Below are 22,070 nucleotides of genomic sequence, written 5' to 3'. Positions count from 1 at the left end.
GCTTTTTTGGCCATATTTGACATGACTCGATTTCACATTTGGCTCGCTGAAGAATAACATATCAGATCTGATCTGATGCCACTTCGCTGAAGAACAACAAAGGAAGAAAGGCAATGCAGTGACTATTTGGGGAAGTAAGACGATAAATTTCGTGCTTCTTTTTCTTCTTTTTACCTTTTCTTCTTATATTAGTACAAGATCAAGAGTGAAGATTAAAGACGAAAAAATCACTGAAGGGATGATGACTGCTCTCTACAGAATAGCCTCAGCTGCAACATGCTTAGAGGAAGAAGTGAAACTGAGGTGGTTGTCTTCACCATGGAGACCAGATGGTGGTGGATTAGCTGACAGAGATCGACTGCTAGAGTACCATCTCGAGCAGAGAAGGTAGCTGAAGAAGTTGACAAGGCTGAGGGCAGCCAGTAGCCAGTAGAAGAGGTCCAACCTATCCTTGTTGAGGTCATTGTCGCTTAGCCAACCATCCCTGGATGAGTTCGATGTGATCCTGTTCACGAGCGACACGAGAAGGGAGCTCAAGTAGAACCCGAAGGAGTAGGAGCAGTAGGTCATGGCCGTCAAGAAGGACTGCATCCCTGCCGTTGACTGCTTGTAGAAGAACTCGATGAGACCCACGGCCGTGAACATCTCCGACAGCCCGAAGATGAGGAACTGAGGGGCGATCCAAATGATGGAGAGCTGCTCGCCGGAGTCGACGTACGCCTCCCTCCTCTTCTTCTCGATCACGGCTGCGGCAACCATGGAGAAGGCGACGGCGAAGAGGCCGACTCCGATGCGCTGCAGGGGAGCGATCCCGGAGTCGTCTCCGGTGAGCCTTCGGGCCAGAGGGACGAACCATGTCTCGTAGAGGGGGACGAGTAGGATGAGCATGATGTAGGGGATGGCTTGGAGCGACGCGGGCGGGACTTGGAAGGACTTGGCGGGTCGGGTGTTCATGGCGCTCCCTTGTTGGACTGAGAAGGTCTGCAGCTGCGCCAGGACGGTGTTGAAGATTATGGTGCATGCAAAGATGGGGATCACCGAGACGATGATCTTGACCTGCTCCACTTCTGCAGCAGTGCACAGCCTCCATGCGCCCTCCGTCACGTTGGATCCATCTTGAGCTTTGATGCAGGCTTTGTCCAAGAACCTTCACGCCAAAAACTAGCAGCAATTACAGATCCTGAAACGATCACCATCCTTACAACATGAGCATGATCATTCCGGAGCTGGAAGTGCTCACCTGAGCTTGTTGCCAACAAACGAAGAGGGTTCGAGGCCACTGATAGCGAGGTGTTCGGGTGGGTCGATGTGGCTTCTCTGGAGCACTTCAGAAGTAGAAGGGCAGACTTGCTTTCTCTTGGTGAATGCAGCTACAAACACCTGCAGATGTGTCTATCCATAGGTCAAGCTAATAGAAGAACAGATCAAGGAAGGAGAACATAGACTTTTAGACGGTAAGACTGTCATCTCTGTTAAGTGTGTCATCATCTATCAGACACACAGTAATTACATCATATCTTAGAGAAGTTTGGGCTCAAGAAAAAGTTGGAGAGTGGCTTTCAGTGGTCACTAACAGAAGATAAATAGTTGCATATATGTGATAAAGCTGCTCTGCAAAGAACACATATTTGGTCACTTGCAGGTTTTGCTGATTTGGTATGAGCACTATCCCAAATTTGTCCCATGAATGTTAAAGCTTCCTGTTACTACAAACTTGAATCTTTAGGCAAAATATGTGTAGAAATAAGGAAATTAAAACTTCAATCAGAATGCTCCATACACTACTAAAATAAATTCTTGGGGTTGACAGACTCTTCTGTTTGTGATAGACTGGAGAATCTACATGCTGTCATCAATCACTCTTGTCTATCATTAATGAATGATGCCCAATGTCAATGCTAAATAGGGAAAACTGAGCTAAGAAGGAACTAAAATTTGCTTTGTCCTGGATGCCTGAGCAACTTGAGGGACAAGAGTAATGCTATATCTTTTTCATAGGCAAATTAACAGATACAGACTATAGACACTGATGAAGAAGATTCTTAGACTGTTGCTTGACAATGACAAACACCAGAAAGGAAATCTACCAATTATTCAAGCGTAAATTTAGGAGTGCAGGCATTGGAAGATTTTATAACAATGATCCAAAGAGTAGTATGTTTATGCTCTGCAAAATTAAGCATGCAAGAAGATGAAGTCTTGAATCATACCCTGGCAATTGGGGTAAAGATGCTGCCTTGTGGGGGCTTGTTCCTGTAGAAGAAGGCACCGCAGATCAAGATGACAAGCCCCACTGCCATGGCGGCTGCTGATACACCAAAGCCTACGTCCATCCCCGACCTTGTCTGAACCCAAACAAGGACAGTGAGAGCAATGAGCTCCCCCACGGAGAAGCTGAAGTAAGCTGTGTTGAAGTAGGTGGAGAGCTTCTTCGACTGATCCGGGTCATCTTTCCCAAACTGGTCAGCACCGTGGGAGATCATGTTAGGCTTCAGGCAACCACTGCCCAAGGCCACCAAGTAGAGAGCAAGAAAGAAGACGGTGGCCTTGAAGCCATTGGCCTCCATGCAGTGATCCTCCTTGGAGATCATGTTGCAGGGGGGTGGCCTCAGCTGAGGAAGATGTGCTTGGATCGATAGGAGTATGAAGCCCTGTACAAACCAAACGGAATCAGAAACACTTTGGACTTCATACTACATGTTTCTTAATCTTCATTTCTCTGTACTCTATTGGACTCCATCTTCTTCACGCTAAATGGGCTCTAGTCTTAGTTCTTTACAGCGATGGCAGCTAAAGGTGGAGAATTCAAGTTAGAAACAGTGGATGATTTCCTACTATTCTCTTGTGAATGGAAATACTGTATGCAAAAAAGATTCTGTCAGTGACACCTTGTGATGTCACCTTCACTTGTATTCTTTGTTTAGCTAAAAAAACAGTAAGAATACAAATCATTTTCATTTTCCTTTAGTCAATAATTGGACATTGTCACCTTCACTTGTCTTTTTGGATGGCTAGAAAACAGGAAGAAGACAGATCATTTTCCCTTGCTTATTAATTGAGAATCAAAGAACACATGGACACCTTTTGTGGTGGTGTCACCTTCACTTGTATTTTTGGATGGTCAAAAAAAAGGAAGAATATATAGATCACTTTCCTTTACTCAATTGGGAATCAAATCACATATAGATACACTTTTGTGTTGTCAGCTTCACTTGTATTTTTGGATGGCTGAAAATCTTGGAAGAATATAAACCTTTTTTTGTTTGTTTGTTTGATTGATTGATTGAGAATCATATGGATGGATAAAATGATGCTGTGTGATGAGAAATGAGACTTACTGAGAGCTCCACAAATCCAAATATTAGCATAGTCCAGAAGCTCCCCAGATAAGAGTCAGAGAGGAATCCTCCAAGCAGGGACAGCAAGAAAACAGTCCCTATGAAGTTGGTCACTATGTTGGCTGATTTCGACAAAGGGAAATGCATCTCATTGAAGACATAGGTTATGAGGTTGTTCCCCACAGCAGCAATTGCCATGATCTCAAATGCTTGAATGGCTGGAGAAGAAGAGTTGGAAGCATTAGTTTAGTTGCATTCACAGTACAAAGGAAGAACTGCAGTGAGCAAAGTGCTATTGAAGCTACTATATATTCTCAGTATTCTAATATTATATGGTACCAAAGACCATCTCAAGGTTTCTGAATCTAAGCATTAAGTGGATGGCTTGTAGATTCCAGCACAGAACAAGCCAACAAGCATAGCTGCCAATATATTTCCATGAAACTAGTACCTCAAGAACATCTTGTACAAATATTTACAAGCAAAGTGCCAACTGATATCCATAACTCAAATTCATAGAGAGAGAGAGAGAGAGAGAGAGAGAGAGAGAGAGAGAGAGAGAGAGAGAGAGAGAGACCTAATACAAAGACAGCAGCTCTCATGCCACCATGCTTTTTGGGGCTGCATGGTTTGTCTCTCCAATCAACAAAGACTTGAGCAAGCATGGAATCCCCATTGGAATTCTGACCTGACTGTATGTCCATGATCTCTCTTTTCCAAAATCTCTCACAAAAACACTTACTTTCCTCTGACCCTCAACAGGAGAGACTCTCTTGGAAATATTACAAACAATTGTACAAGAGACAGCTCCCCTTCCTAGAGGACTTCAGTAGCTTCTCTATGGCAAGCTGATGCACTTATTTATAATAGTCTGCTCTGGGGAGTGAGAGGGAGGGGGGATGGGGGCAGAGCAGTGGTGGAGCTTTTTGATGGTGTGATGTGGCTCTCTTGGGTGAAAGGATTTGTGGTTTGAACAGTCCATGGCAAATGGGAGTCTCTGTTGGAGGGTCAGAATTTTGTTGTGCTTTTGAATGTGTAAAGTGGGGAAGCAGCAAAAGAACTGTTCTCCCACACACACACTTCTTGGGATTCAACAGTTCACTTGATTTGATTCCTCATACCATCCAAAAGTATCAATCACCTGGTTTTCTCATCAAGCTGAACATGAACTGAATGATCACAACTATATTTCCTCAAAGCCCTTTTTTTTGCTGTAAAATTGATTCCAACATTGGTGGACAAACAAAGGGATAAGAATTTTATAGCATCATGTAGCTTATTTTTCTTTGTGCATGCAATTTTTTGTTGCTTTTAGCTCTCAATTTTCATCAACAAAGCAAAATGAAAAATCTAATCTTCAGAAGCAATAGGTGAAATCATATTCTACTCTATCAATTCTTGTAAAGGAGAATCAGCTGCTTGACTTTGTGTCCCAACTTAAAAGGGAATAAAATAGTGAAGAATCAATATATAATTCCCTTACAATGAGGACCTAAGTTATCTCTTGCCCACATTTGTATATCCCATCCTCCTTCCACCATGGAAGTAATGACCTTTCTCTGAGAGAAACATGCAAGTATTTATCCTAAACTAAAACCTATATTCTAGATTAAAACCATAGTTCTATTTCCAATGTTTATAAATTCTACTATATTTTTCCTCATAAAAAGAAGAAAAACAAGTGCTTTTGCCAAAACATAGCCTAATTACTTGTGTGTTCATCTCTGGATGGAGGATCAGAAAACTTTATGAATGCTTTGTTTCTGACATGCTTCATTTATTGATGAATTTGCTATGATTAAGATACAATAGTGGCCCTTTTTTTTTTTTGTTTCATGTCATTAATGCACAGTGCAACTTTGGATGATTCTACTGAACTTGAGTTTTCTTGATATAGCAGTATTCACCAATTCTCTCCTAATAATCATTGACACAACTTATCCGAAGTCCATCTAAAGGGTATCACCAACTCCTGCCACAGAACATGCATCTGATTTCTACCTTCTCAGCTTTTCATCAACTAGCACACTGGAGAATATATTCCAGCATGGACCTGTGTATGATCATCATCTGTTGCAAGCTCACATTGAAGAATCAAGTGACAAACCTAAGTATGTGTTGATCATTAATTAACAATAAACTCACCATCTCTTCCACATTGGGTAGTGCTGCACTTATTTCTCCTACTAACCACCACTACCAATCTCACTACAGCTTCTTACCACTACTCCATGATGCTGCTGCCATGTCCCATATTCACCACTCCCACTATTAGGTGGTATTGTTTTACCGATTACATCTTCATGCTATATTACTTATTAATTTACGATTTAATGTACGATACTTTCGTCAATACAAAGAGACGATGAAGTTCCTCTTCATGTGTGTTACTTGAGCTAGATAATCATATTACACTAATTAGAAGTGTAAAATAATCATAGTGATTTGGTTCCTATGGCGCCCAGCTCAAGATCAAGGAGATAGGGGGCACCCCACCAGCAAGCTACTCCCTACTGATAGGTGTGCTGTGATGAACCTCTGCACAAAGGAATAGTCCATTTGAGGGGGATGGATTATGAGATAACTGTTCCATTTCAATGTGATCGTGTGGACCCTCAGAGGTCCAGAAATCCACGTAATTTGGTTGGTGGCAAAGAAAAGGTCGCAGAGGACACCACCACCACCACCACCATCACCACCATATCTCTTCAATTATATTGGGTCAAAAAGACAAGACCAGGATGCCAACCCTCCCAAAGAGTTGATGCTTCTACTATCTTTTTCTGATAGAGAAAGAGAGAGAGAGAGAGAGAGAGAGAGAGATCCAAGGAGTACTAGGGAAGGAAGGATGCTGTAGATATATTCTCCCACTCATGGCTGATTTCACCAGCTTGCCAAGCAAGGTTGACGGATAAGATGTTTCTTTCATCTTTCTTGGCACAGGTTTGAAACTTTCTTGACCATGGTTAATGAAGACTTCATTCTTTCTTTCTGTAAAGCTCATGAGGTTCCAGAGAGTAGAAGAACATCAAACTGTAGGAGATCTGAGTTGACCAGGTGAAAATGAGAACGACTTGCATGAGGATTGGTTGTTAAATAATTCAGAGTGTTGAGGATTTTTCTTGTCCTTAGAGCCTAACAGAAGATTCCCATGTTCATGTTGTAAACAAGACATGACGACTCAGATGAATGATGTAGCACTGCAGAATAACAAGTGATTCACAGATGGAACAATAAATCTATGGCATCCTAACACAACCTTTTTCTCACTTGTTCTTCACGAAACTCGATGGAGCTTTCTTCGTCAAAAGATGTCATCTTGTAGTCCTCTCTAATGCATACTAGATAGGCAGCATCATCATGTGCAGACGCAGCCATTGGTGGCCTAATCTTTATCCTGTTGTAGCAGACAAAAAGAGATAAGAGTGCGGTCTCAAGGCTTGTTTGTTCTCAATGCAAATCCAGAGTCTAGAGTATTAGGCATAACTTTGATTAACCACAAGTCCACAGGATATACCGATTTAAATCCTCTTCTTGCAGCTCTCCAAAAGTCAACCCTGGGTTGAATGTTGAAATGATCTCTAATGAGTTAAGACACAAAAGTCTATGGTGGCACATTCAACCCCTACCATTTCCTTATAGAAAGAAGGAAACAAAGCAAGACAAAATGGTGAAACGACACTACAATCTGCCGACCAACTGCATTTATTTTAATCTACTGAATTGCTCAGCATGAAGCATACATCAGAGGCCAAAATGGGAGTAGTTGGCCAGTGAGCACACACAAAAGTTAGCTGCATTATGCTTTTAGCTTGCTTCTCTCTTTCTCCTCCATCTATCCTCCCTTTGATCTTGTTGGCTAGCTTCTCTCACTAAATCCCCCTTTTTCTCATCCAATGGATCTATCCATCTCGCAACCGGTCACATCGATGACGCAGAAGCTGATGCGAAGAATGACAAGTGGCAATCAACTTATAGTGGTGGAATTTTACAGTCAGCTTCTATCATCTCATTCCACGAACAAGCCTCTCAAAAGAGATAGATATGCAAGTCAAAGCCATATATACATATATATGGCTCCACTGACGTGGAGTTGCACATGCTATGGACAAGTGATCCAATAATGTGTTGAAGCACAGATTTGCCTTTTTTTCTCTTCCTGGAACAGGTAAAACACAATTGGATCACCCAATGGCTGATCTTAGAGGTCTGGGGATAAGTTTCAGAGACTATTCATGCTCTTGCCGACAGTGTTGCTTTCTCCAAAAGGGTTTGACCTTTTGCCAAAGTTTCCTGAAAACTTAGTATCAGCAAAAGCTTTAGGGTTGTGGTTCAATGCATCTGATGGGGATTGACAGAATGATGTGTTCCAAGTCCATGTGTTCTTCAGGTCAGGAAAGCAATCATCGTTTGCCTTTTGGAGTCTTCCTGCACATGATCCAACTTTGCATTCTTTCTCATACACTATGGACTTGTGTTGCAGCTACTAAGTCTATAATGCTCGAGGAAAAAGAAGGCTGTTTACATGAGGTTCTTATGGTTAACATTGGAGGTGTCATAGAACCTAATCTGATAAAGCCTAATCAATATGATGACAAATCTCAATAATATTGTTTTCATTGATAAAGATAAGTGTATGCTTATTGAAGCATGAAATAAGTAAACAAACAAACATAAAGTGTTTATTGGCTTGTGATAATATGTCAGTTGAACTATATATATAAAACATAATCTGCTCTATTTTGAAATATGTATATATATAACAGAAAATACATGTCATATGATAATTTTTTTAATGATATTTTGACTTGTTGTACTATAGGTTTTCATGCTAAATAGAAGACATTGCAGATACTGGTCAAAAAGTATATTTTAAGATAAGAACTTCATAATAAAATGATATAAAATTCCCTTGGGATTCAACAGGTAAGTTGGGTCCATTTCATACTTTTCATTGAGGTGACATGTTAAGGGGAGAGCCCGAATGTGAAGATGCCACTAAAGTCAAGAGAGACATTAGGAGGGAGCAGGAGAGGTTGAGATTGAACAAAGCGAAGTTGTCCTACAAGTGACTCTCTCTCTCTCTCTCTCTCTCAAGCACACACAATTCATGAGCTTCTAAGAACACAATAGCATTAAGTTAGTTTAGCTTAAAATCTCAATAAACTCAAAAGGTTATCTTCATTAATTATCCTAATTCTCTTTTGTGAATTATCTTAAAAATATATTTACCTTCATCAATTATGGTAATTATCTTTCATAATATTTGAAGCCTTACTCTTCCCTCCTTCCAACTAGAGATGGTTTCATGATTCAAATTCTTTGATTATTCAATTCGTAGTTCATAAAGAAACAATCTTGTCGCATTCAAACTACGGTCGCTGATATTTCTATCCTATAAAATTAAAACAAAACCTTGTTCTAATAAACCATCTTCCTCTCCGAGCTATCCATGTAAGTCATTATCTTCACGTCTCTATATTATCGTATACGAAGGATGGAGAGAGAGAGAAGTTTATCGGAGATTAAAATGTTAAAAAAGAAAAAAACTGAAGTGTTGAAATCAAATCTACACTTCCAAAATGTCTTGTGTTTCTATAGCCATGAACTTTGGAATTCATTTGTCTACCGACTGATGCAATCGAAAATACGCAAACCATAGTATTTAATTTGGACTAGTGAACATAAAATCTTATAATTTTTTATATTTTGTACTTTGGAGAACATAGATGTACATCAGTAGTTGGACCTTTGTTTGTCAATTGGTTGATTGATTTTTTGCCTTCCCGAAAACTCCAAAAGCTTTTTTGTTTATGTCGATCATATGTAGGCTTCTACTAGTCCAAATGAACAAAATAAACTTCTGGTATGTGTTGTTCTTGATATGCTTGATGGATGATCAAATAATCTTTAAATCTCATGTTACTATTGTCACAGTACCAAAGACCTGAATTCTATCTTATCATTGTCTCAGTGTTATTGTAAACACATACAAACACATTTAAGAGGTATATCCGGCCTTAGTGTTGTTAGGTCAGAATGAAACATCAGCTTTCAGTTCACTGCATTACTCCAAACTCACCATAAAATAATAGTGTGTGAGTGTGTGTGTTTGTTTAAGCCAAAGCTAAAGAATCTCTTGGGATCTCTCAGACATAATCCCAGTAGCTTATTGCGGGTTATCCTCATCCTTAGCCTCGATTTGTCGCAGATCTTTGTAGCATTCACCAGCATCTAAGCAGCCAACAACAGTGTCCCTGACCTAACTCAATGGCCTACACAGTTGCTTGGAACAGTAGAACCTCCTGTTGCAGTAGCATTCTTTTCTGCAATCCATGATGAGGCATGATAGCCATTAGAGCACTGCAGTGGAACATTATTGCTCAGTAGGAGGAGGTGCAGTGGGTGAGGCATGTATCTTGTCCACATGCAGTGTAAGACATGTTATTGGAGCCCCTCAAATAGTTGTGGGGGGAAAGCGAAGCCAGCAAGAGCCACTGAGTGACACCTTCCATGTGTAACTCCTAATGCAGCAATGAACTGAATGCCAAAGCTCTTGGAGCTCCCACGAGGAAACCTTTTGTTTCGTCAAGCCTAAATGCGCCAATAGGAGCATCACTTTTATCTCCATGTTTGATGATGCTGTGATTGGTCATGTAGAGGTGGGAATCTCGATCAGCATGACAATTGATTGATAAGGATTTTACCTTTTCTGAATTTTGGATCATGAATAAAATAAAATGGTCTAATATGTCAGACTTATACCGATATCCAGTTCGAAGAGAGTTAATATCGATCAATCTAGATCGTAAAAGAACAATCTTACATCTCAGTATGTTCCACGCAATGATTCTAAAACATCATCAATCTTTTGGGAGCTTAATGGTGTGGGCATTTGTTCTTCCATTTCTTTCTTTGCCCATTATCTTAGGCTCTCAAGAAGGATACTGAAGCAAGGGAGTTTGCCATCAGGATCTTCTTTCTCTGATCTCACAGTCACAACTCTCAGTGGCTCCATTTCAATTCCTAAAGTTGAATTCTTCCTTGTCCACTCAGATCTATCTTAAGAACTTGGACTTTTTATGTTGGAGTGCACTATACTGGCTAAGCTTAGAACTACATGTCAACCATTCTTAGTGGTTGTGAGCTTGTCATTTGCTATCCACACCTCTTAGAGATCTTTCATGTGCTCCTCCCTATGTATCTGATTTGATTCCTCCCTAACCTTTACTTCCCACTACTTTGGATGTTGGAGTTATTTTCTTCTGTTCTCTGAACCTATATGTAGTGCTCTTCAGATCATTACACTGTTGCTAGATGCAGACTATTATTCTCTGCTCACTATCATTGGTTAGTAGAAAACTTTGACCAGGGCTGATTCACCTGTAGCCAAATGATACTGTAATGTAAACTTCAACATTGTCCTTTGATCTTTCCAACTGATCTCTTAATGGGTCTTCCACAGCTGCCACCAAATTCAAGTGTGCAGCCTCAATGGAACCTATGCCTCAGCAGCAGGGATCCTATAGAATACAAAAATGTGACATGCAATTGCAAGTCATTAATTATCATGTCAAACATGTATAACAGATAGAGATTTGCATTACTATATCATTAAGACTACTGATGTTATTTTCATTTTATGTCATCAATCATTCTAGACAAAATCTTGCTCTAATCAACAAGAAGCATGATATAAATTATGTTGTTACATCAGACTTGTTTTGCTTGACTAACAACTATATTTCTTTAGGTCTGTGTTCCTTGTATCCTCCTCCTTTCTCTCCATACAACTTCCTTTTACCACACGTAGACAACTTTCTCTCGTCTGCAGCAACCCTAATAGCTACTCTTGTTGTGTTTTAGAGTACTACTACATGCTGTTTTAGAGTACTCTTGTTGGGTTGGCCTTATTTTTTATCACATTATGGTTGATTTTGCAAACCTTGGATTTGCTTCCTAACTCTCTCTCTTATAGTTGTTTGATGGGAAAGACCCAATATGGGTTATAATGATGATTCTTACGATCAAGAGGGCAAGAATGATATCAGCTTTTTGATCTGAGATGCTAATAATGATAGCTGTTTGATTGTAGGTTGTAATTTTATGAAGCAGTCACAGTTAGAGAGGAGGAACTTTACAGTGTAAATTTTGAAAGATCAAATAGGGCTGTTTTGGCTAATGATTTTTTTCTCTAGTTTTTTTTTTCTTTTTTCATTGAGATGTTAAGGTTGACTTTTGTAATTACAGATTTTAAAATTAATATAATTCTCTCCATTTCTGGAAAAAAAGAAAAAAAGAGTGCTATTGCATGGGTTGAAGAAACTGTCATACAGCAAGCTTAGCTCATTCTTGGGCTGACACTTTGCTCCTACTGCACAAAAGCCAACCTATCTTAAGTAAACAAACTACACAAAACCCAGTCAACCCATTGTTATTACCATAATCTAATACATGCACATCAAATGTGTGTGTGTGTGTAGAGAGAGAGAAAAGGCTTTGATGAGCATGTATTAGATGATGATAGTGATAATATGTTGGTGATATTATAAATAGAATATTATATGTATATTATAATAATATATACATAAAATATTGCTTCCATCCCCTCCTCAAGGGCACAAAACCACTGGTCTTTCCTCCACTTGGAAGAATAGTTTTGTTTTTGTTGAACCTGGAATCTTGTCTCTTGTCAAATGCCAGTGGACAGTGTGACCATTGATTAATGAATTGGGTCTGTGTGTGTGCATATAATGAGTTCAACTGGTACCATGTTTCATGCCAACTCAGGTTCCAATCATATAATATGGATGCCACCTCTTCCCCTGACCTGCTTGCCCAGTGTGACACCAACAATTTCCAGGCCTCCCTCAGGCTTAAACAACACACTCTGGATATCATATTATGTGCATCCTACCATCCATCAAAATATTAAGATATATATTCTTGTCCTCTCTCTCTCTCTCTCTCTCTCTCTCTCTCTCTCTCTCTCTCTAATACTAGACTTGAATTTAGAATGTGAATATGAAAATAATTAAAATAATAGGATGTATAGCTTCTTTTTTTTTTGAAATGATATGTATCACTGTTAATTGGAGTTTTCCACTGATTAAGTAGACAATAACTACTAGCTGTATTTAATCATATGATATATATATCTATAATATTTTTAGTTTGTGATAGGGAGAAGTTTACCCCAATCACAACTGTCATATTGACTTCAATTTGTTTGATTCAGCCAACTATAAAGCATATTGATTTTTTATTATCAAAGATAGTACTGTTCATTAATGATTTTAATTTTCATCTCAATTCTAACTTTCCATTAAAGGATCTTTAGATGTCTCATTCAAGATCTAGGCATCTTAACTATCTTCTTAATTATCTCGAATGTCTTATGCATACATCATCTGATTGACTTAAATATCATCGACATCTATCATATTAGTTATATATATATATATATATATATATATATATATATATATATATATATATATATATATATGTGGGGGTAATAACGAGGGCATCATCAAATTATAGGGAGCTAATCATCACCCTCAACTCCCCACCAAACCCACTTTATGGAGGCATATGGAAAGCTAGACAGCCTCACATTACATGTGACACCCCGTCACCTTTAAGGCTTTGGCTTTCAGTGTGATGATGACGAGGTTGGAGCTTTATAATTAGATCCTTTGCTTGCTTTGATGTGATTGGCCAGGATTTGGGTCCCCACTGGGGACCACACATTATTTTCTAATCTATATTAAAGTTACAATATTTTTTTTTCTAAAATATAAATTATATCAATCATCTTTCTCATTTTTATTTGTTTTGTGTTTTTCAGAGGCAATTTGTAAAGCCGTCATAATTAAATTAGGAAAGGCTCCTCTTCCACTTTTGCCCTTGAGAGTCCCGCGAATTGACCATCAGGGATTCGGCTCGGTCCGATGAGATCAGGACCGTTGACGGGCAGATGGATTCCCCATGCCGTTCAAGCCATCGTTAAAAGATCAGCGAAAGGCCGGTCCCGGTGCTCACGTGGCGCTCCCCCGTGGCTCTTCTGGAACGAGGAAAGGCGGTGGCGTTCTCGTTATTTGGGTGCCAGAAGAGGGGTGTTTTGGAAAACCGAGACTGTGTGGTGTTCCCTCGGAGCAGGATAAAAGACGGGGAAGAGATGGAATCCGGACTGAGCGCATCGATATTGGAGGGGAGGAGACCGTCTGATGAGACGGGTGTACGATGGACGGAGAGGATAATTACGCGGGATCGCGATAGGGAAACGGGAAACAGCATTTTTCCGTGTAGGGTTTCGTAGAGACAGCAAGTAAAAGAAAGGAACAAAAAAGGAAAAGAAATGAGGAAAACAACTGTCGCTCTCTTCGTTAAAGCCGGAGTGGTTCCTTGACACCCGCCTCTTCTTCGTCCGCGCATTTGTTCGTATTATTCTCCGCCTCCTTCGTGGTGATGTATAGGGTTCTTCCTCGGCTTCTCGGTTGCGGTGGCGTCGTCGTTCTCGCGTCTTGGTGAAGATCCCTCGATCGGTTCGCGCGGTAGAGCTGAACCTGCCAAGCTTGAATTTGGCAGAAACCTCCATTTTGGGAGTGTCCGAAGGTTTATTGCTCGGTTTGGTTTGGATTTTGGATTTTCCGTGGTGTTCCGGAGAGGCGGATTGGTTTTAAGTTTGGAAATTGCGGTAGATTCCTTTTTCTCTCTTCTCTCAGCGTTGGCGTTTGAATGATTTGATCTGATTGTAATTGTGTCAGTTTTTTTACTTTCTCTTTATGTGTGCACAGAAAAGATTTCTGGTTGGATTTGGGTTCTCGCTGAGAACATTGGAATCTTATGCTCAAGGAGTGGAGCAAATTACACGTTTTTTGTCACTTTGGTTTTTCGTTGCCTCAGATCTGTGCTAACGGTGGAAAATTATCGCCAAAGGCGGCGCCTTTCTGGTGCAGCGCTTGCGGTGAATCCGGAGGTGGTGAAAAGAGGGCGCCTTTACGCCTCCAACGGCCGTTAAAGAACGAAGCTCCGTCCGTTTCGAAGGGTGGCAGGGAGAAAAAAAGCAGGGGGCGTCGCCCGAGGCCCTTCTGCTAGAGTTTCTCTGTCACGAGGAGCAAAAGCGTCAATTTTGCAGAGGGGTCAGAGGTAGGAGTTCAGATGCTCTTTTAGCTGTCGCATCTTTTCCGAAGCAATCGAGGACCCGCTGGCCTTTTGCTGGGGCGTCTGTTCGAGGGAAGAACTTATGGTGCTGTTTCAGAGTTAATGCGGTAATCAGGAGGGCTTTTATTAGTATGTAAGCTGCTTTTCAGAACTCGGAACTGCAGAGCCAACTGTTCTTGTTGTTTTCTTCTGTAAAGTCCAGCGTTCTTATAATTTCCTTGAGAAATTTCAGTCAGTTGTTATGGCTTCGGCACCACCAAACAGTTCATCCGCAAGGCTCGGTTCAGGTTACCGTTATTTTCTTCTTTTAGTTTGATGTAACAGAGCTAAAGTTTTTGTTCTCATGCTTGATGTTCTTTCCCTTTTCTTCTTAATTTTTTTTTCTTATTGATATGTGGTCTTTTCGCTTGACTAAATCTTTTTTTAGATAATTATGACAGTAAATAATAATTTCAAGATATACCCAATGAATAAACTGGCTTTGAATCCCTTGAAAATTTCATCATCTTTTTTTGCTGCAAGGAATTTTTGTGTAGCTTTTGGATGTTTTTTCTTTCTTCTTTCATATGCCTAATTTTGTAGACATTCCTTGTGTTGGATGCTCACCTTCTCTCGTCGCCGTTAGGGTCACTCTGGTTCTTGTTAAATGTGGTCAACGAACCTATTTAGGCTTTCTTTTGCCTCATTTTTGACAATCCCTCCTGCATCAAAGATTTTTTTTATTTCCTAATTAAAGAAAAATATATTCTCATTTTAAGACAGGTAGTTTACTTCTAATTTATCATCTTATTAACCACTGGTCATTCTTAGAAATCCATGGTTCTAAGATGCTGAGTTATCATTATTATAAGTTGTTCCTGACAACTGGTGGAAATTTTCTATATCTAGGGCCCTGTGGAGATGTCTTGTACCAGGAACTATGGAAAGCATGTGCAGGGTCTTTGGTTACTCTACCTCGTGAAAAAGAAAGGGTTTATTACTTTCCCCAAGGCCATATGGAGCAGGTACTAAGAAGATTTTGGTGTAGTTAATTCTATATCTATTTGATTATCTGCTTCATATAGCAAGAGACATTACCGTGGTCAATTTTTTCCTGCTTGTGATTTGTTGATCCTTTGTGTTGATCTACATTTGCATGCTTTAGAATATATCAACTTCTTACTTATTATTGATATCACTTGTCAGCTGCTAGTGATGTAGCCCCTCTAATCCTTGTTTGGGACAACAGAGTTGATTGATAGATCCATTATACTTGAAACATGTTACCTTATTTTCATTGTGGTTTATGAGTTCAAATTATTTCGTTAAAGTGGCCTACTTCGCAAAAGATAAAATAACTGGAGATAGATGCACATATTTAATCTAATTTCTTTTTGTGTTGACTTATAGCTTGAAGCATCAACAAATCAAGAGCTTGACCAGCAAATGCCTTTGTTTGATCTTCCATCAAAGATCTTATGCAGGGTTGTCCATGTTGAACTCCGGGTAAATTACTTCCAAGCTAGATTTTGTTCTCTTTTGTCTTTCTTCATGCTTAATTTACCCATGGAGGGAATGGTGTTTTATTGTTTTATATGCTTTTCTAGGCTGAACCAGATACAGATGAAGTATATGCGCAGATTACATTGCAACCTGAAGTAAATGTGAGTCTTTCTTGATTTATCTATTACTCGTAGATCCTGCTATAGTCTATGTTAGAAAATCTCAGATGCTGTCCTTATAAAGATGCTTTGCAAAGGCAGTGTATTGTAAAAAAAAAAAAAATCAGAACCTAGTTATTCTTTGCTTTGTACTGTGATTTTGTCGTGAGAAAAAACAGGGCTTTGTGTTTCTAGTAATTTTATGACCTTAGAGTGATCATATTAACTAACCGGTAGCTTTCCTTCGTGTCAACTTGCTGTTAGTTCTTGATTTCATTTTATGCTGCTTTAATTATATTTTCAAGCATAATTTATATTTTTTTCTGCTGACTTCTTTTTTCTTTTTTATCTTCTTATATTTAATTAGCAAGATGAAGTTACCAGCCCAGATTCACCACTGGCTGAGCCCGAAAGGTGCAATGTCCGTTCCTTCTGTAAGACTCTAACTGCATCAGACACAAGCACTCATGGGGGTTTCTCAGTTCTTAGAAGGCATGCAGATGAGTGCCTTCCTTCACTGGTCAGTTTCTATTTTGAAATTTGAATTCCTATTTCCATTCATCACATCTAGCTGCTAACTTGAATTTGCAATTTGATACTTCTTTTCACTTTCTCTTGATTTTGTCCACTGGTACTTTTCTTGTTTGTTTAGGATATGTCCCAGAACCCACCTTGGCAAGAATTGGTTGCCAAAGATCTTCATGGGAATGAATGGCATTTTCGTCACATTTTTCGAGGTTTGTATATATCTTGTCAGACTGTGATAAGATGCTGTCTTCTGCTTTGTTGCTCGACATTACACTTAAGTCAAAAGTTTTCTTCTGTCATCTGAATTCCAATCTAGAACTTCCGGAATCAGAGAAATGTTGGTGTTGAAAGTTACTATACTTCAATGCACCATTTCTCTGATTACCTCACTACTTGTCTATAGGAGAATTTGTCTATCCCAGTATGCCTTTCCAGGCAATGATTGCTACTATCCTTACCTTTTGGTTGTCTGGATATGCTAATGGCTTTTGGTAGCCTCTCTTTATTAATGCTTAGCATTTGTTTAGATAGTTGTTTGTATTTGTAAAATTGACGTTGTCATCTTTTCTCACAACAAGCAGGACTCAATAGTGAAATATGTTAATTTGAGTTTCAAATTCTCTTTCAGGACAGCCCAGGCGCCATCTGCTCACTACTGGTTGGAGTGTCTTTGTTAGCTCAAAGAAATTGGTAGCTGGTGATGTATTTAACTTTCTCAGGTAATGGTTACTTTGTTGGAATTTATTTATCTATCATTTATCTTCCAAGAAATATGTCATGCTTATTGTGGACCTTGGATAATTTGCTTTTGTCATGAGAAATGATAATGAAATACTTGTATGTGTGTACATGGCAGAGGTGAGAATGATGAGCTGCGAGTTGGTGTGAGAAGGCTTATGAGGCAGCCAAATAACATGCCATCATCAGTCATATCCAGTCATAGCATGCATCTTGGAGTTCTGGCTACTGCATCTCATGCTATTGCTACTGGGACTCTTTTTTCTGTTTTCTACAAACCAAGGTTAGTCTCTTCTTTAGATTTTTACTATTATCTACTTATTAGTTTCTTTCATGTTTCCTCAGTTTCTCTATCTACTACGAGTTCATAATGTATGTAGTGTATTGTTTGTTTTTATTTTTTGGATTACAGCTCTAGGTTTAGAAAGATGCTTGGTTCTCCAACTTCTTTATGCAACTTATTTGTTTTTCATTAAGAAGGAAATATTTACTTCACTGAGCTGGAAATGTTTCAATATTTCAATAGGTATTTTGATGAGAATAGAAACCTTAAATATTACATTGGTTTTTTATTTCTATGTTTTAGTTTATCTGGTTATTTCTGGATATCTAATGCTCCATGCTTATGTAAGATACTAGGAGTTTGCTTTATATATCTATCCAAATTCACAAATTTTTAATGAGAACTAAAAACAGAATTATAAGTATTGTTCATGTTTTAGGACAAGTCGATCGGACTTCATCATAAGTGTCAACAAGTATCTTGAAGCCAAGAATTATAAATTCTCTGTTGGGATGAGATTTAATATGAGATTTGAAGGTGATGAAGCTCCAGAAAAAAGGTGCTCTTGGTCGTGTGTAATGAGCATAAAATAAAATATATTATGCTGTAAATTTTGTGGTTAACCGGGTACTATTATCCATTTTTACAGGTTCAGTGGCACTATTGTTGGTGTGGACACAACATCTCAATGGGCAGGGTCAGAATGGAGAACTTTAAAGGTAGGGAGTTCCTGCTATGAGCTGATGAGATTTATGCCAAGTGGAAATTATAAATTAGCATTGTTTTGTATCAGTGATTTTCACTTTACGAGTCACTGGATGTTTTTCTATGTGTTATGAGGTGTGGTTTGACTTTTATTTTTAGGTTCAATGGGATGAACCTTCGTGTATCCGGCGTCCGGACACAGTTTCTCTGTGGGAATTGGAACCACTTCTTGCAGCTGCTCCTCCAACCTTTCAACCAGTGCAGAGAAACAAACGTACACGACCATCAGCTGCACCGGCTGTATCATCAGATCTTACTCCAGCATTTGGTATTGATTTTCTCCACATCTTTATCCTTTAGTAACATTTTTTACAAGGTAGTTGGAACTCCTCAGTTTGTTTATTATCTCATTCTTTTCAAGATTTTTCTAAACAAGATAGATTCATCACTAATTCCACGTTAGACCTTCCCATGGAATGCAAATATCTATTATTTGCTATTTTGTTATAGATATGTAACACTATTTTCCCCATAATGCAGTGCCCTTTCGAGTCCAGTGTTGCAAGTTACACATATTACTAGATTCTTTATTGGTATATTGTACTGGTATCAAAGAATATAAATGGGTGGTTTTAATGATTTTTGTGATATTAGGCTTCTTATTGAACATGTTGCACTATCTCACCTTTTTATATATTCTTCTCCTACAAGTTTCTGTATCTCCATGTTGTCACCTTGCTGAATTGGACATTTGGGTGGGCTTTTACATCAAATTCTAGTTTTTTTGTCTGTGCAAAGCTGCTGTAGTGTAGAGAGTTAGTGCTGTTTAAGATTACTTCAATAGTCGGGCTGTGCATCTTACAGATTCCCATCTCAAGCTCAAGCACACTTCGAGTCTACAGGAAAGTATTCAATAGAGATACTGACAGAAGAAATTGTGTGGAAAACTGAAAGCTAGTCTTTGGTTTAGTGTAGAAACTAGAAACTATATCTGCTTTTGGGATTCAACATATCCTGGTTTTATTTTCATATGATTCCTTTTTTTTTAAGAAAAGAAAAGTGAACCTGCTACCTTTTTCAATTGACAATCTGTAAATTGAAATACAAGAGTTCAATAAGAGTTAAGAGTTCAAAGGTTAAAAATACAAGATACCAGCAATTCCTTCAGTTATGGTGTTGATAATGCATGCTTGATCTTTTTACATAAATTAAAAACTGTATATTATAGTCTTCCAGCGATATCATTAATTGAGGTGATCCCACATCATTTGAAGAATCATGAAATGATTATGTTTTACGTATTTACTTTGGTACTTCTTTTAGTCTTTCTCCTCAAAATTTTATCACTAGTCCTTATGCTATCACATTTCTGTCTTGTTGCAGGTTTATGGAAATCCACCGTTGAGAGTACCCAAAATTTTTCATTTTCTGGGTTGCAGGGAGAAAAAGAACTGTGTGCACCATCCTGCCCCACATCTGTGTTCCCATCAGCATCAAAGCCTGAGTCAATTGAATTTAATGGAAATAATGGACCATCAGCTATTAATGGCGCCATGTACTGGCCATTCAGGACAGAACCTCAAACTGATTCCTTGATGGCAGACATAAATAAAGAACAAAGTGAAAAGAAGCAGGAAACTAGCACAGGCTGCTGGCTGTTTGGAATTCAGCTAGTTGAGAGCTCTGCAGTAGGGGAACTCTCTCCACTGACTACCAATTCTTGTGTTGGAGAGGAACAAGCAGTAACATCGTTGGATGTGGAATCAGATCAACAATCTCAACCATCAAACATCAACAGGTCTGATGCCCTCGCTGTCAGCAGTGAGCCGGAGAAGTCATGCTTAAGGTCAACCCAAGAGTGTCAAAGTAGACAATTGAGGAGCTGCACCAAGGTCATAAGAACTTGCTTTCTCTCTCTCATTTGCTGCTCCTATTATCGGTACAACTTCACTAGTATAAAACCTTAAAATAGTTCTCTAGATATAGATGCTAGCAGTAGATAACTTATGTTAAAAGAATGTATGATGCTTGAGAGGTGGCTTAATCGTCTCTTTTTCTGCAGGTTCACATGCAAGGAATGGCAGTTGGGAGGGCAGTGGATCTGACTAGATTTTATGGATATTATGAGCTTCTTCAGAAGCTGGAAGAGATGTTTAATATTGAGGGAGAGCTCTACGGTGCAGCAAAAAAGTGGGAGGTCATCTACACAGATGATGAGGATGACATAATGATGGTTGGTGATGACCCATGGCAGTAAGGCTCTAAATCCATTTCCTTGAACTAAACTATGCAAAAGCTACTCGAAAAAGAATTCTTCAATTATCGATCTGTTACAAATTAGTTTATCTATGCTGGTGTCATATTAATTTCGATTCGGTTTCATGCATTTGCAGTGAGTTCTGCAGCATGGTGAGAAAAATATACATCTACACTTGTGAGGAGGCCAAAAGGCTGACTCCCAGGGTGAAGCTTCCGGCTGTTGGCAAGGTCATCAGGCCTTTGCCCAAGAAAGCCTCTTGTGATGCTGATGCAACCGAAAACAGCTCGAAAGATCAGGCTCTGGTTGCTGATTAGGGTTGCTGACACTAGAAGGTAGTGCATGTTTTGTTATTTGTGGTAGGCCGGCCAGCCAGCCAGCCGGCTTTGTGTGCGTACGTAGACCCTCTTTGTTCTTTCCGAAGCTGCTCGACCAAGGCAACAGCTAACGATGGAGCAGCAGTTCATAATTAGCTTGTCGTTGCGGCAAATATGAAAACCCAGGTGATCGGCAGCCAAAACCAGCTCCTGTCAGATCTTGGTGGAGATGGGAAAGGAAGTTGGATAGAGGATGATGGAAGTCACTACCGTCTTCTTTTCCATGCCATCAAATAGAACTTGTACATATCTTCTCCACTGTGATACTTACATTGTTGCTTTGTCCAATCTGTCAAGCAAGTTTCTTCCCTCAATTACGTGCATTGTTTGTTTTCCTTGTGTTATGACTTCCATTCCATATGTTACATCACATGAAACTTTCATCGGTTAGGAACATGCACCATAATAAATAGAGAACTTGTTTGCCTTATCTATCGACATGTATCTCTTGTTGCATAAAGCTGTCATTAAGCTTATATCATCAGAAAGAAATCATCTCCATTTGTGTAACTTGGAAATCAGCATGCAGCATTGGCCACCGGGCATCGACAGGTTGGGCGCGAGAGGCTGCCGACATGGAGATCTGTGGAGTGGTTCACGTGTTGCACTGTAGGTTCACATGCAACGCGCTTGTTGCTGTCTCCCTCCGGTCAAATGGGCTGGTGAGAACCGAAAGGAAGACGAGAAGGTCAAGGGGAGGTAATTGCTTTCTCTCACTAGCCAACATTATCAATTTGTCAAGAGTCAAAATTGGGAGTCGAGTTGGATCTTCTTTTGATGTGTTCGTTTGGTTTGTCAAGTGAAAATAAATGCCTTAAGAGGACATTTATTTTATTGGTTTTGTTGGGAATGCTAAAATCACAGATATCCAATTTGCAATCTATAAAGAAAACTAGAGTGCAATTTTGCCATCCAGATTAGAAAGTTCATTTATACAAGTCTAAACAGACATAATATTAAAAATAACAAAGAACTCTTTCGATCAAGATTATAAGTAAATAAAGAACTGTGTTTTGTAGAGGTTGTCGACAAATGTTA

At 39.3% G+C, this 22,070-nt stretch overlaps 2 protein-coding genes across 5 annotated transcripts; one reads left to right on the top strand and one right to left on the bottom strand.

Annotated features, from left to right (window-relative positions):
* Positions 1-135: 135 nt before the first annotated feature.
* LOC103989375 (protein NRT1/ PTR FAMILY 4.4) lies at positions 136-4,151 on the bottom strand. Its single transcript, XM_009408201.3, has 5 exons — positions 3,916-4,151; positions 3,339-3,556; positions 2,211-2,651; positions 1,241-1,380; positions 136-1,147 (listed from the first exon to the last, which is right to left on the bottom strand). Exons 1-5 carry the CDS (start codon positions 4,040-4,042, stop codon positions 253-255), a joined length of 1,821 nt encoding a protein of 606 aa, XP_009406476.2. The 5' UTR covers positions 4,043-4,151; the 3' UTR covers positions 136-252.
* A 9,582-nt stretch (positions 4,152-13,733) lies between these two features.
* LOC135615579 (auxin response factor 7-like) lies at positions 13,734-21,346 on the top strand. 4 transcript variants are annotated; one of them, XM_065114287.1, is made up of 15 exons: positions 13,734-14,037; positions 14,247-14,791; positions 15,393-15,508; positions 15,894-15,989; positions 16,091-16,147; positions 16,512-16,664; positions 16,797-16,881; positions 17,301-17,391; positions 17,529-17,693; positions 18,133-18,252; positions 18,343-18,412; positions 18,558-18,726; positions 19,782-20,290; positions 20,461-20,651; positions 20,792-21,346. In XM_065114287.1, the coding sequence occupies exons 2-15, from the start codon at positions 14,746-14,748 to the stop codon at positions 20,970-20,972; spliced, it is 2,049 nt and encodes a 682-aa protein (XP_064970359.1). In that variant the 5' UTR covers positions 13,734-14,037; positions 14,247-14,745; the 3' UTR covers positions 20,973-21,346. The 4 variants fall into 4 exon arrangements, with proteins under 4 accessions (XP_064970359.1, XP_064970357.1, XP_064970360.1 ...); XM_065114285.1 differs by having other exon boundaries at positions 14,138-14,791; XM_065114288.1 differs by lacking the exon at positions 18,133-18,252 and having other exon boundaries at positions 14,138-14,791.
* Positions 21,347-22,070: the final 724 nt, after the last annotated feature.

This window comes from Musa acuminata, chromosome BXJ2-6, assembly GCF_036884655.1.
Source record: "Musa acuminata AAA Group cultivar baxijiao chromosome BXJ2-6, Cavendish_Baxijiao_AAA, whole genome shotgun sequence".
In the NCBI taxonomy this organism is placed as follows: domain Eukaryota; kingdom Viridiplantae; phylum Streptophyta; class Magnoliopsida; order Zingiberales; family Musaceae; genus Musa; species Musa acuminata.
The sequence above is the reverse complement of the archived record's forward strand: the minus strand, read 5'-3'. Positions and strand labels throughout refer to the sequence as shown.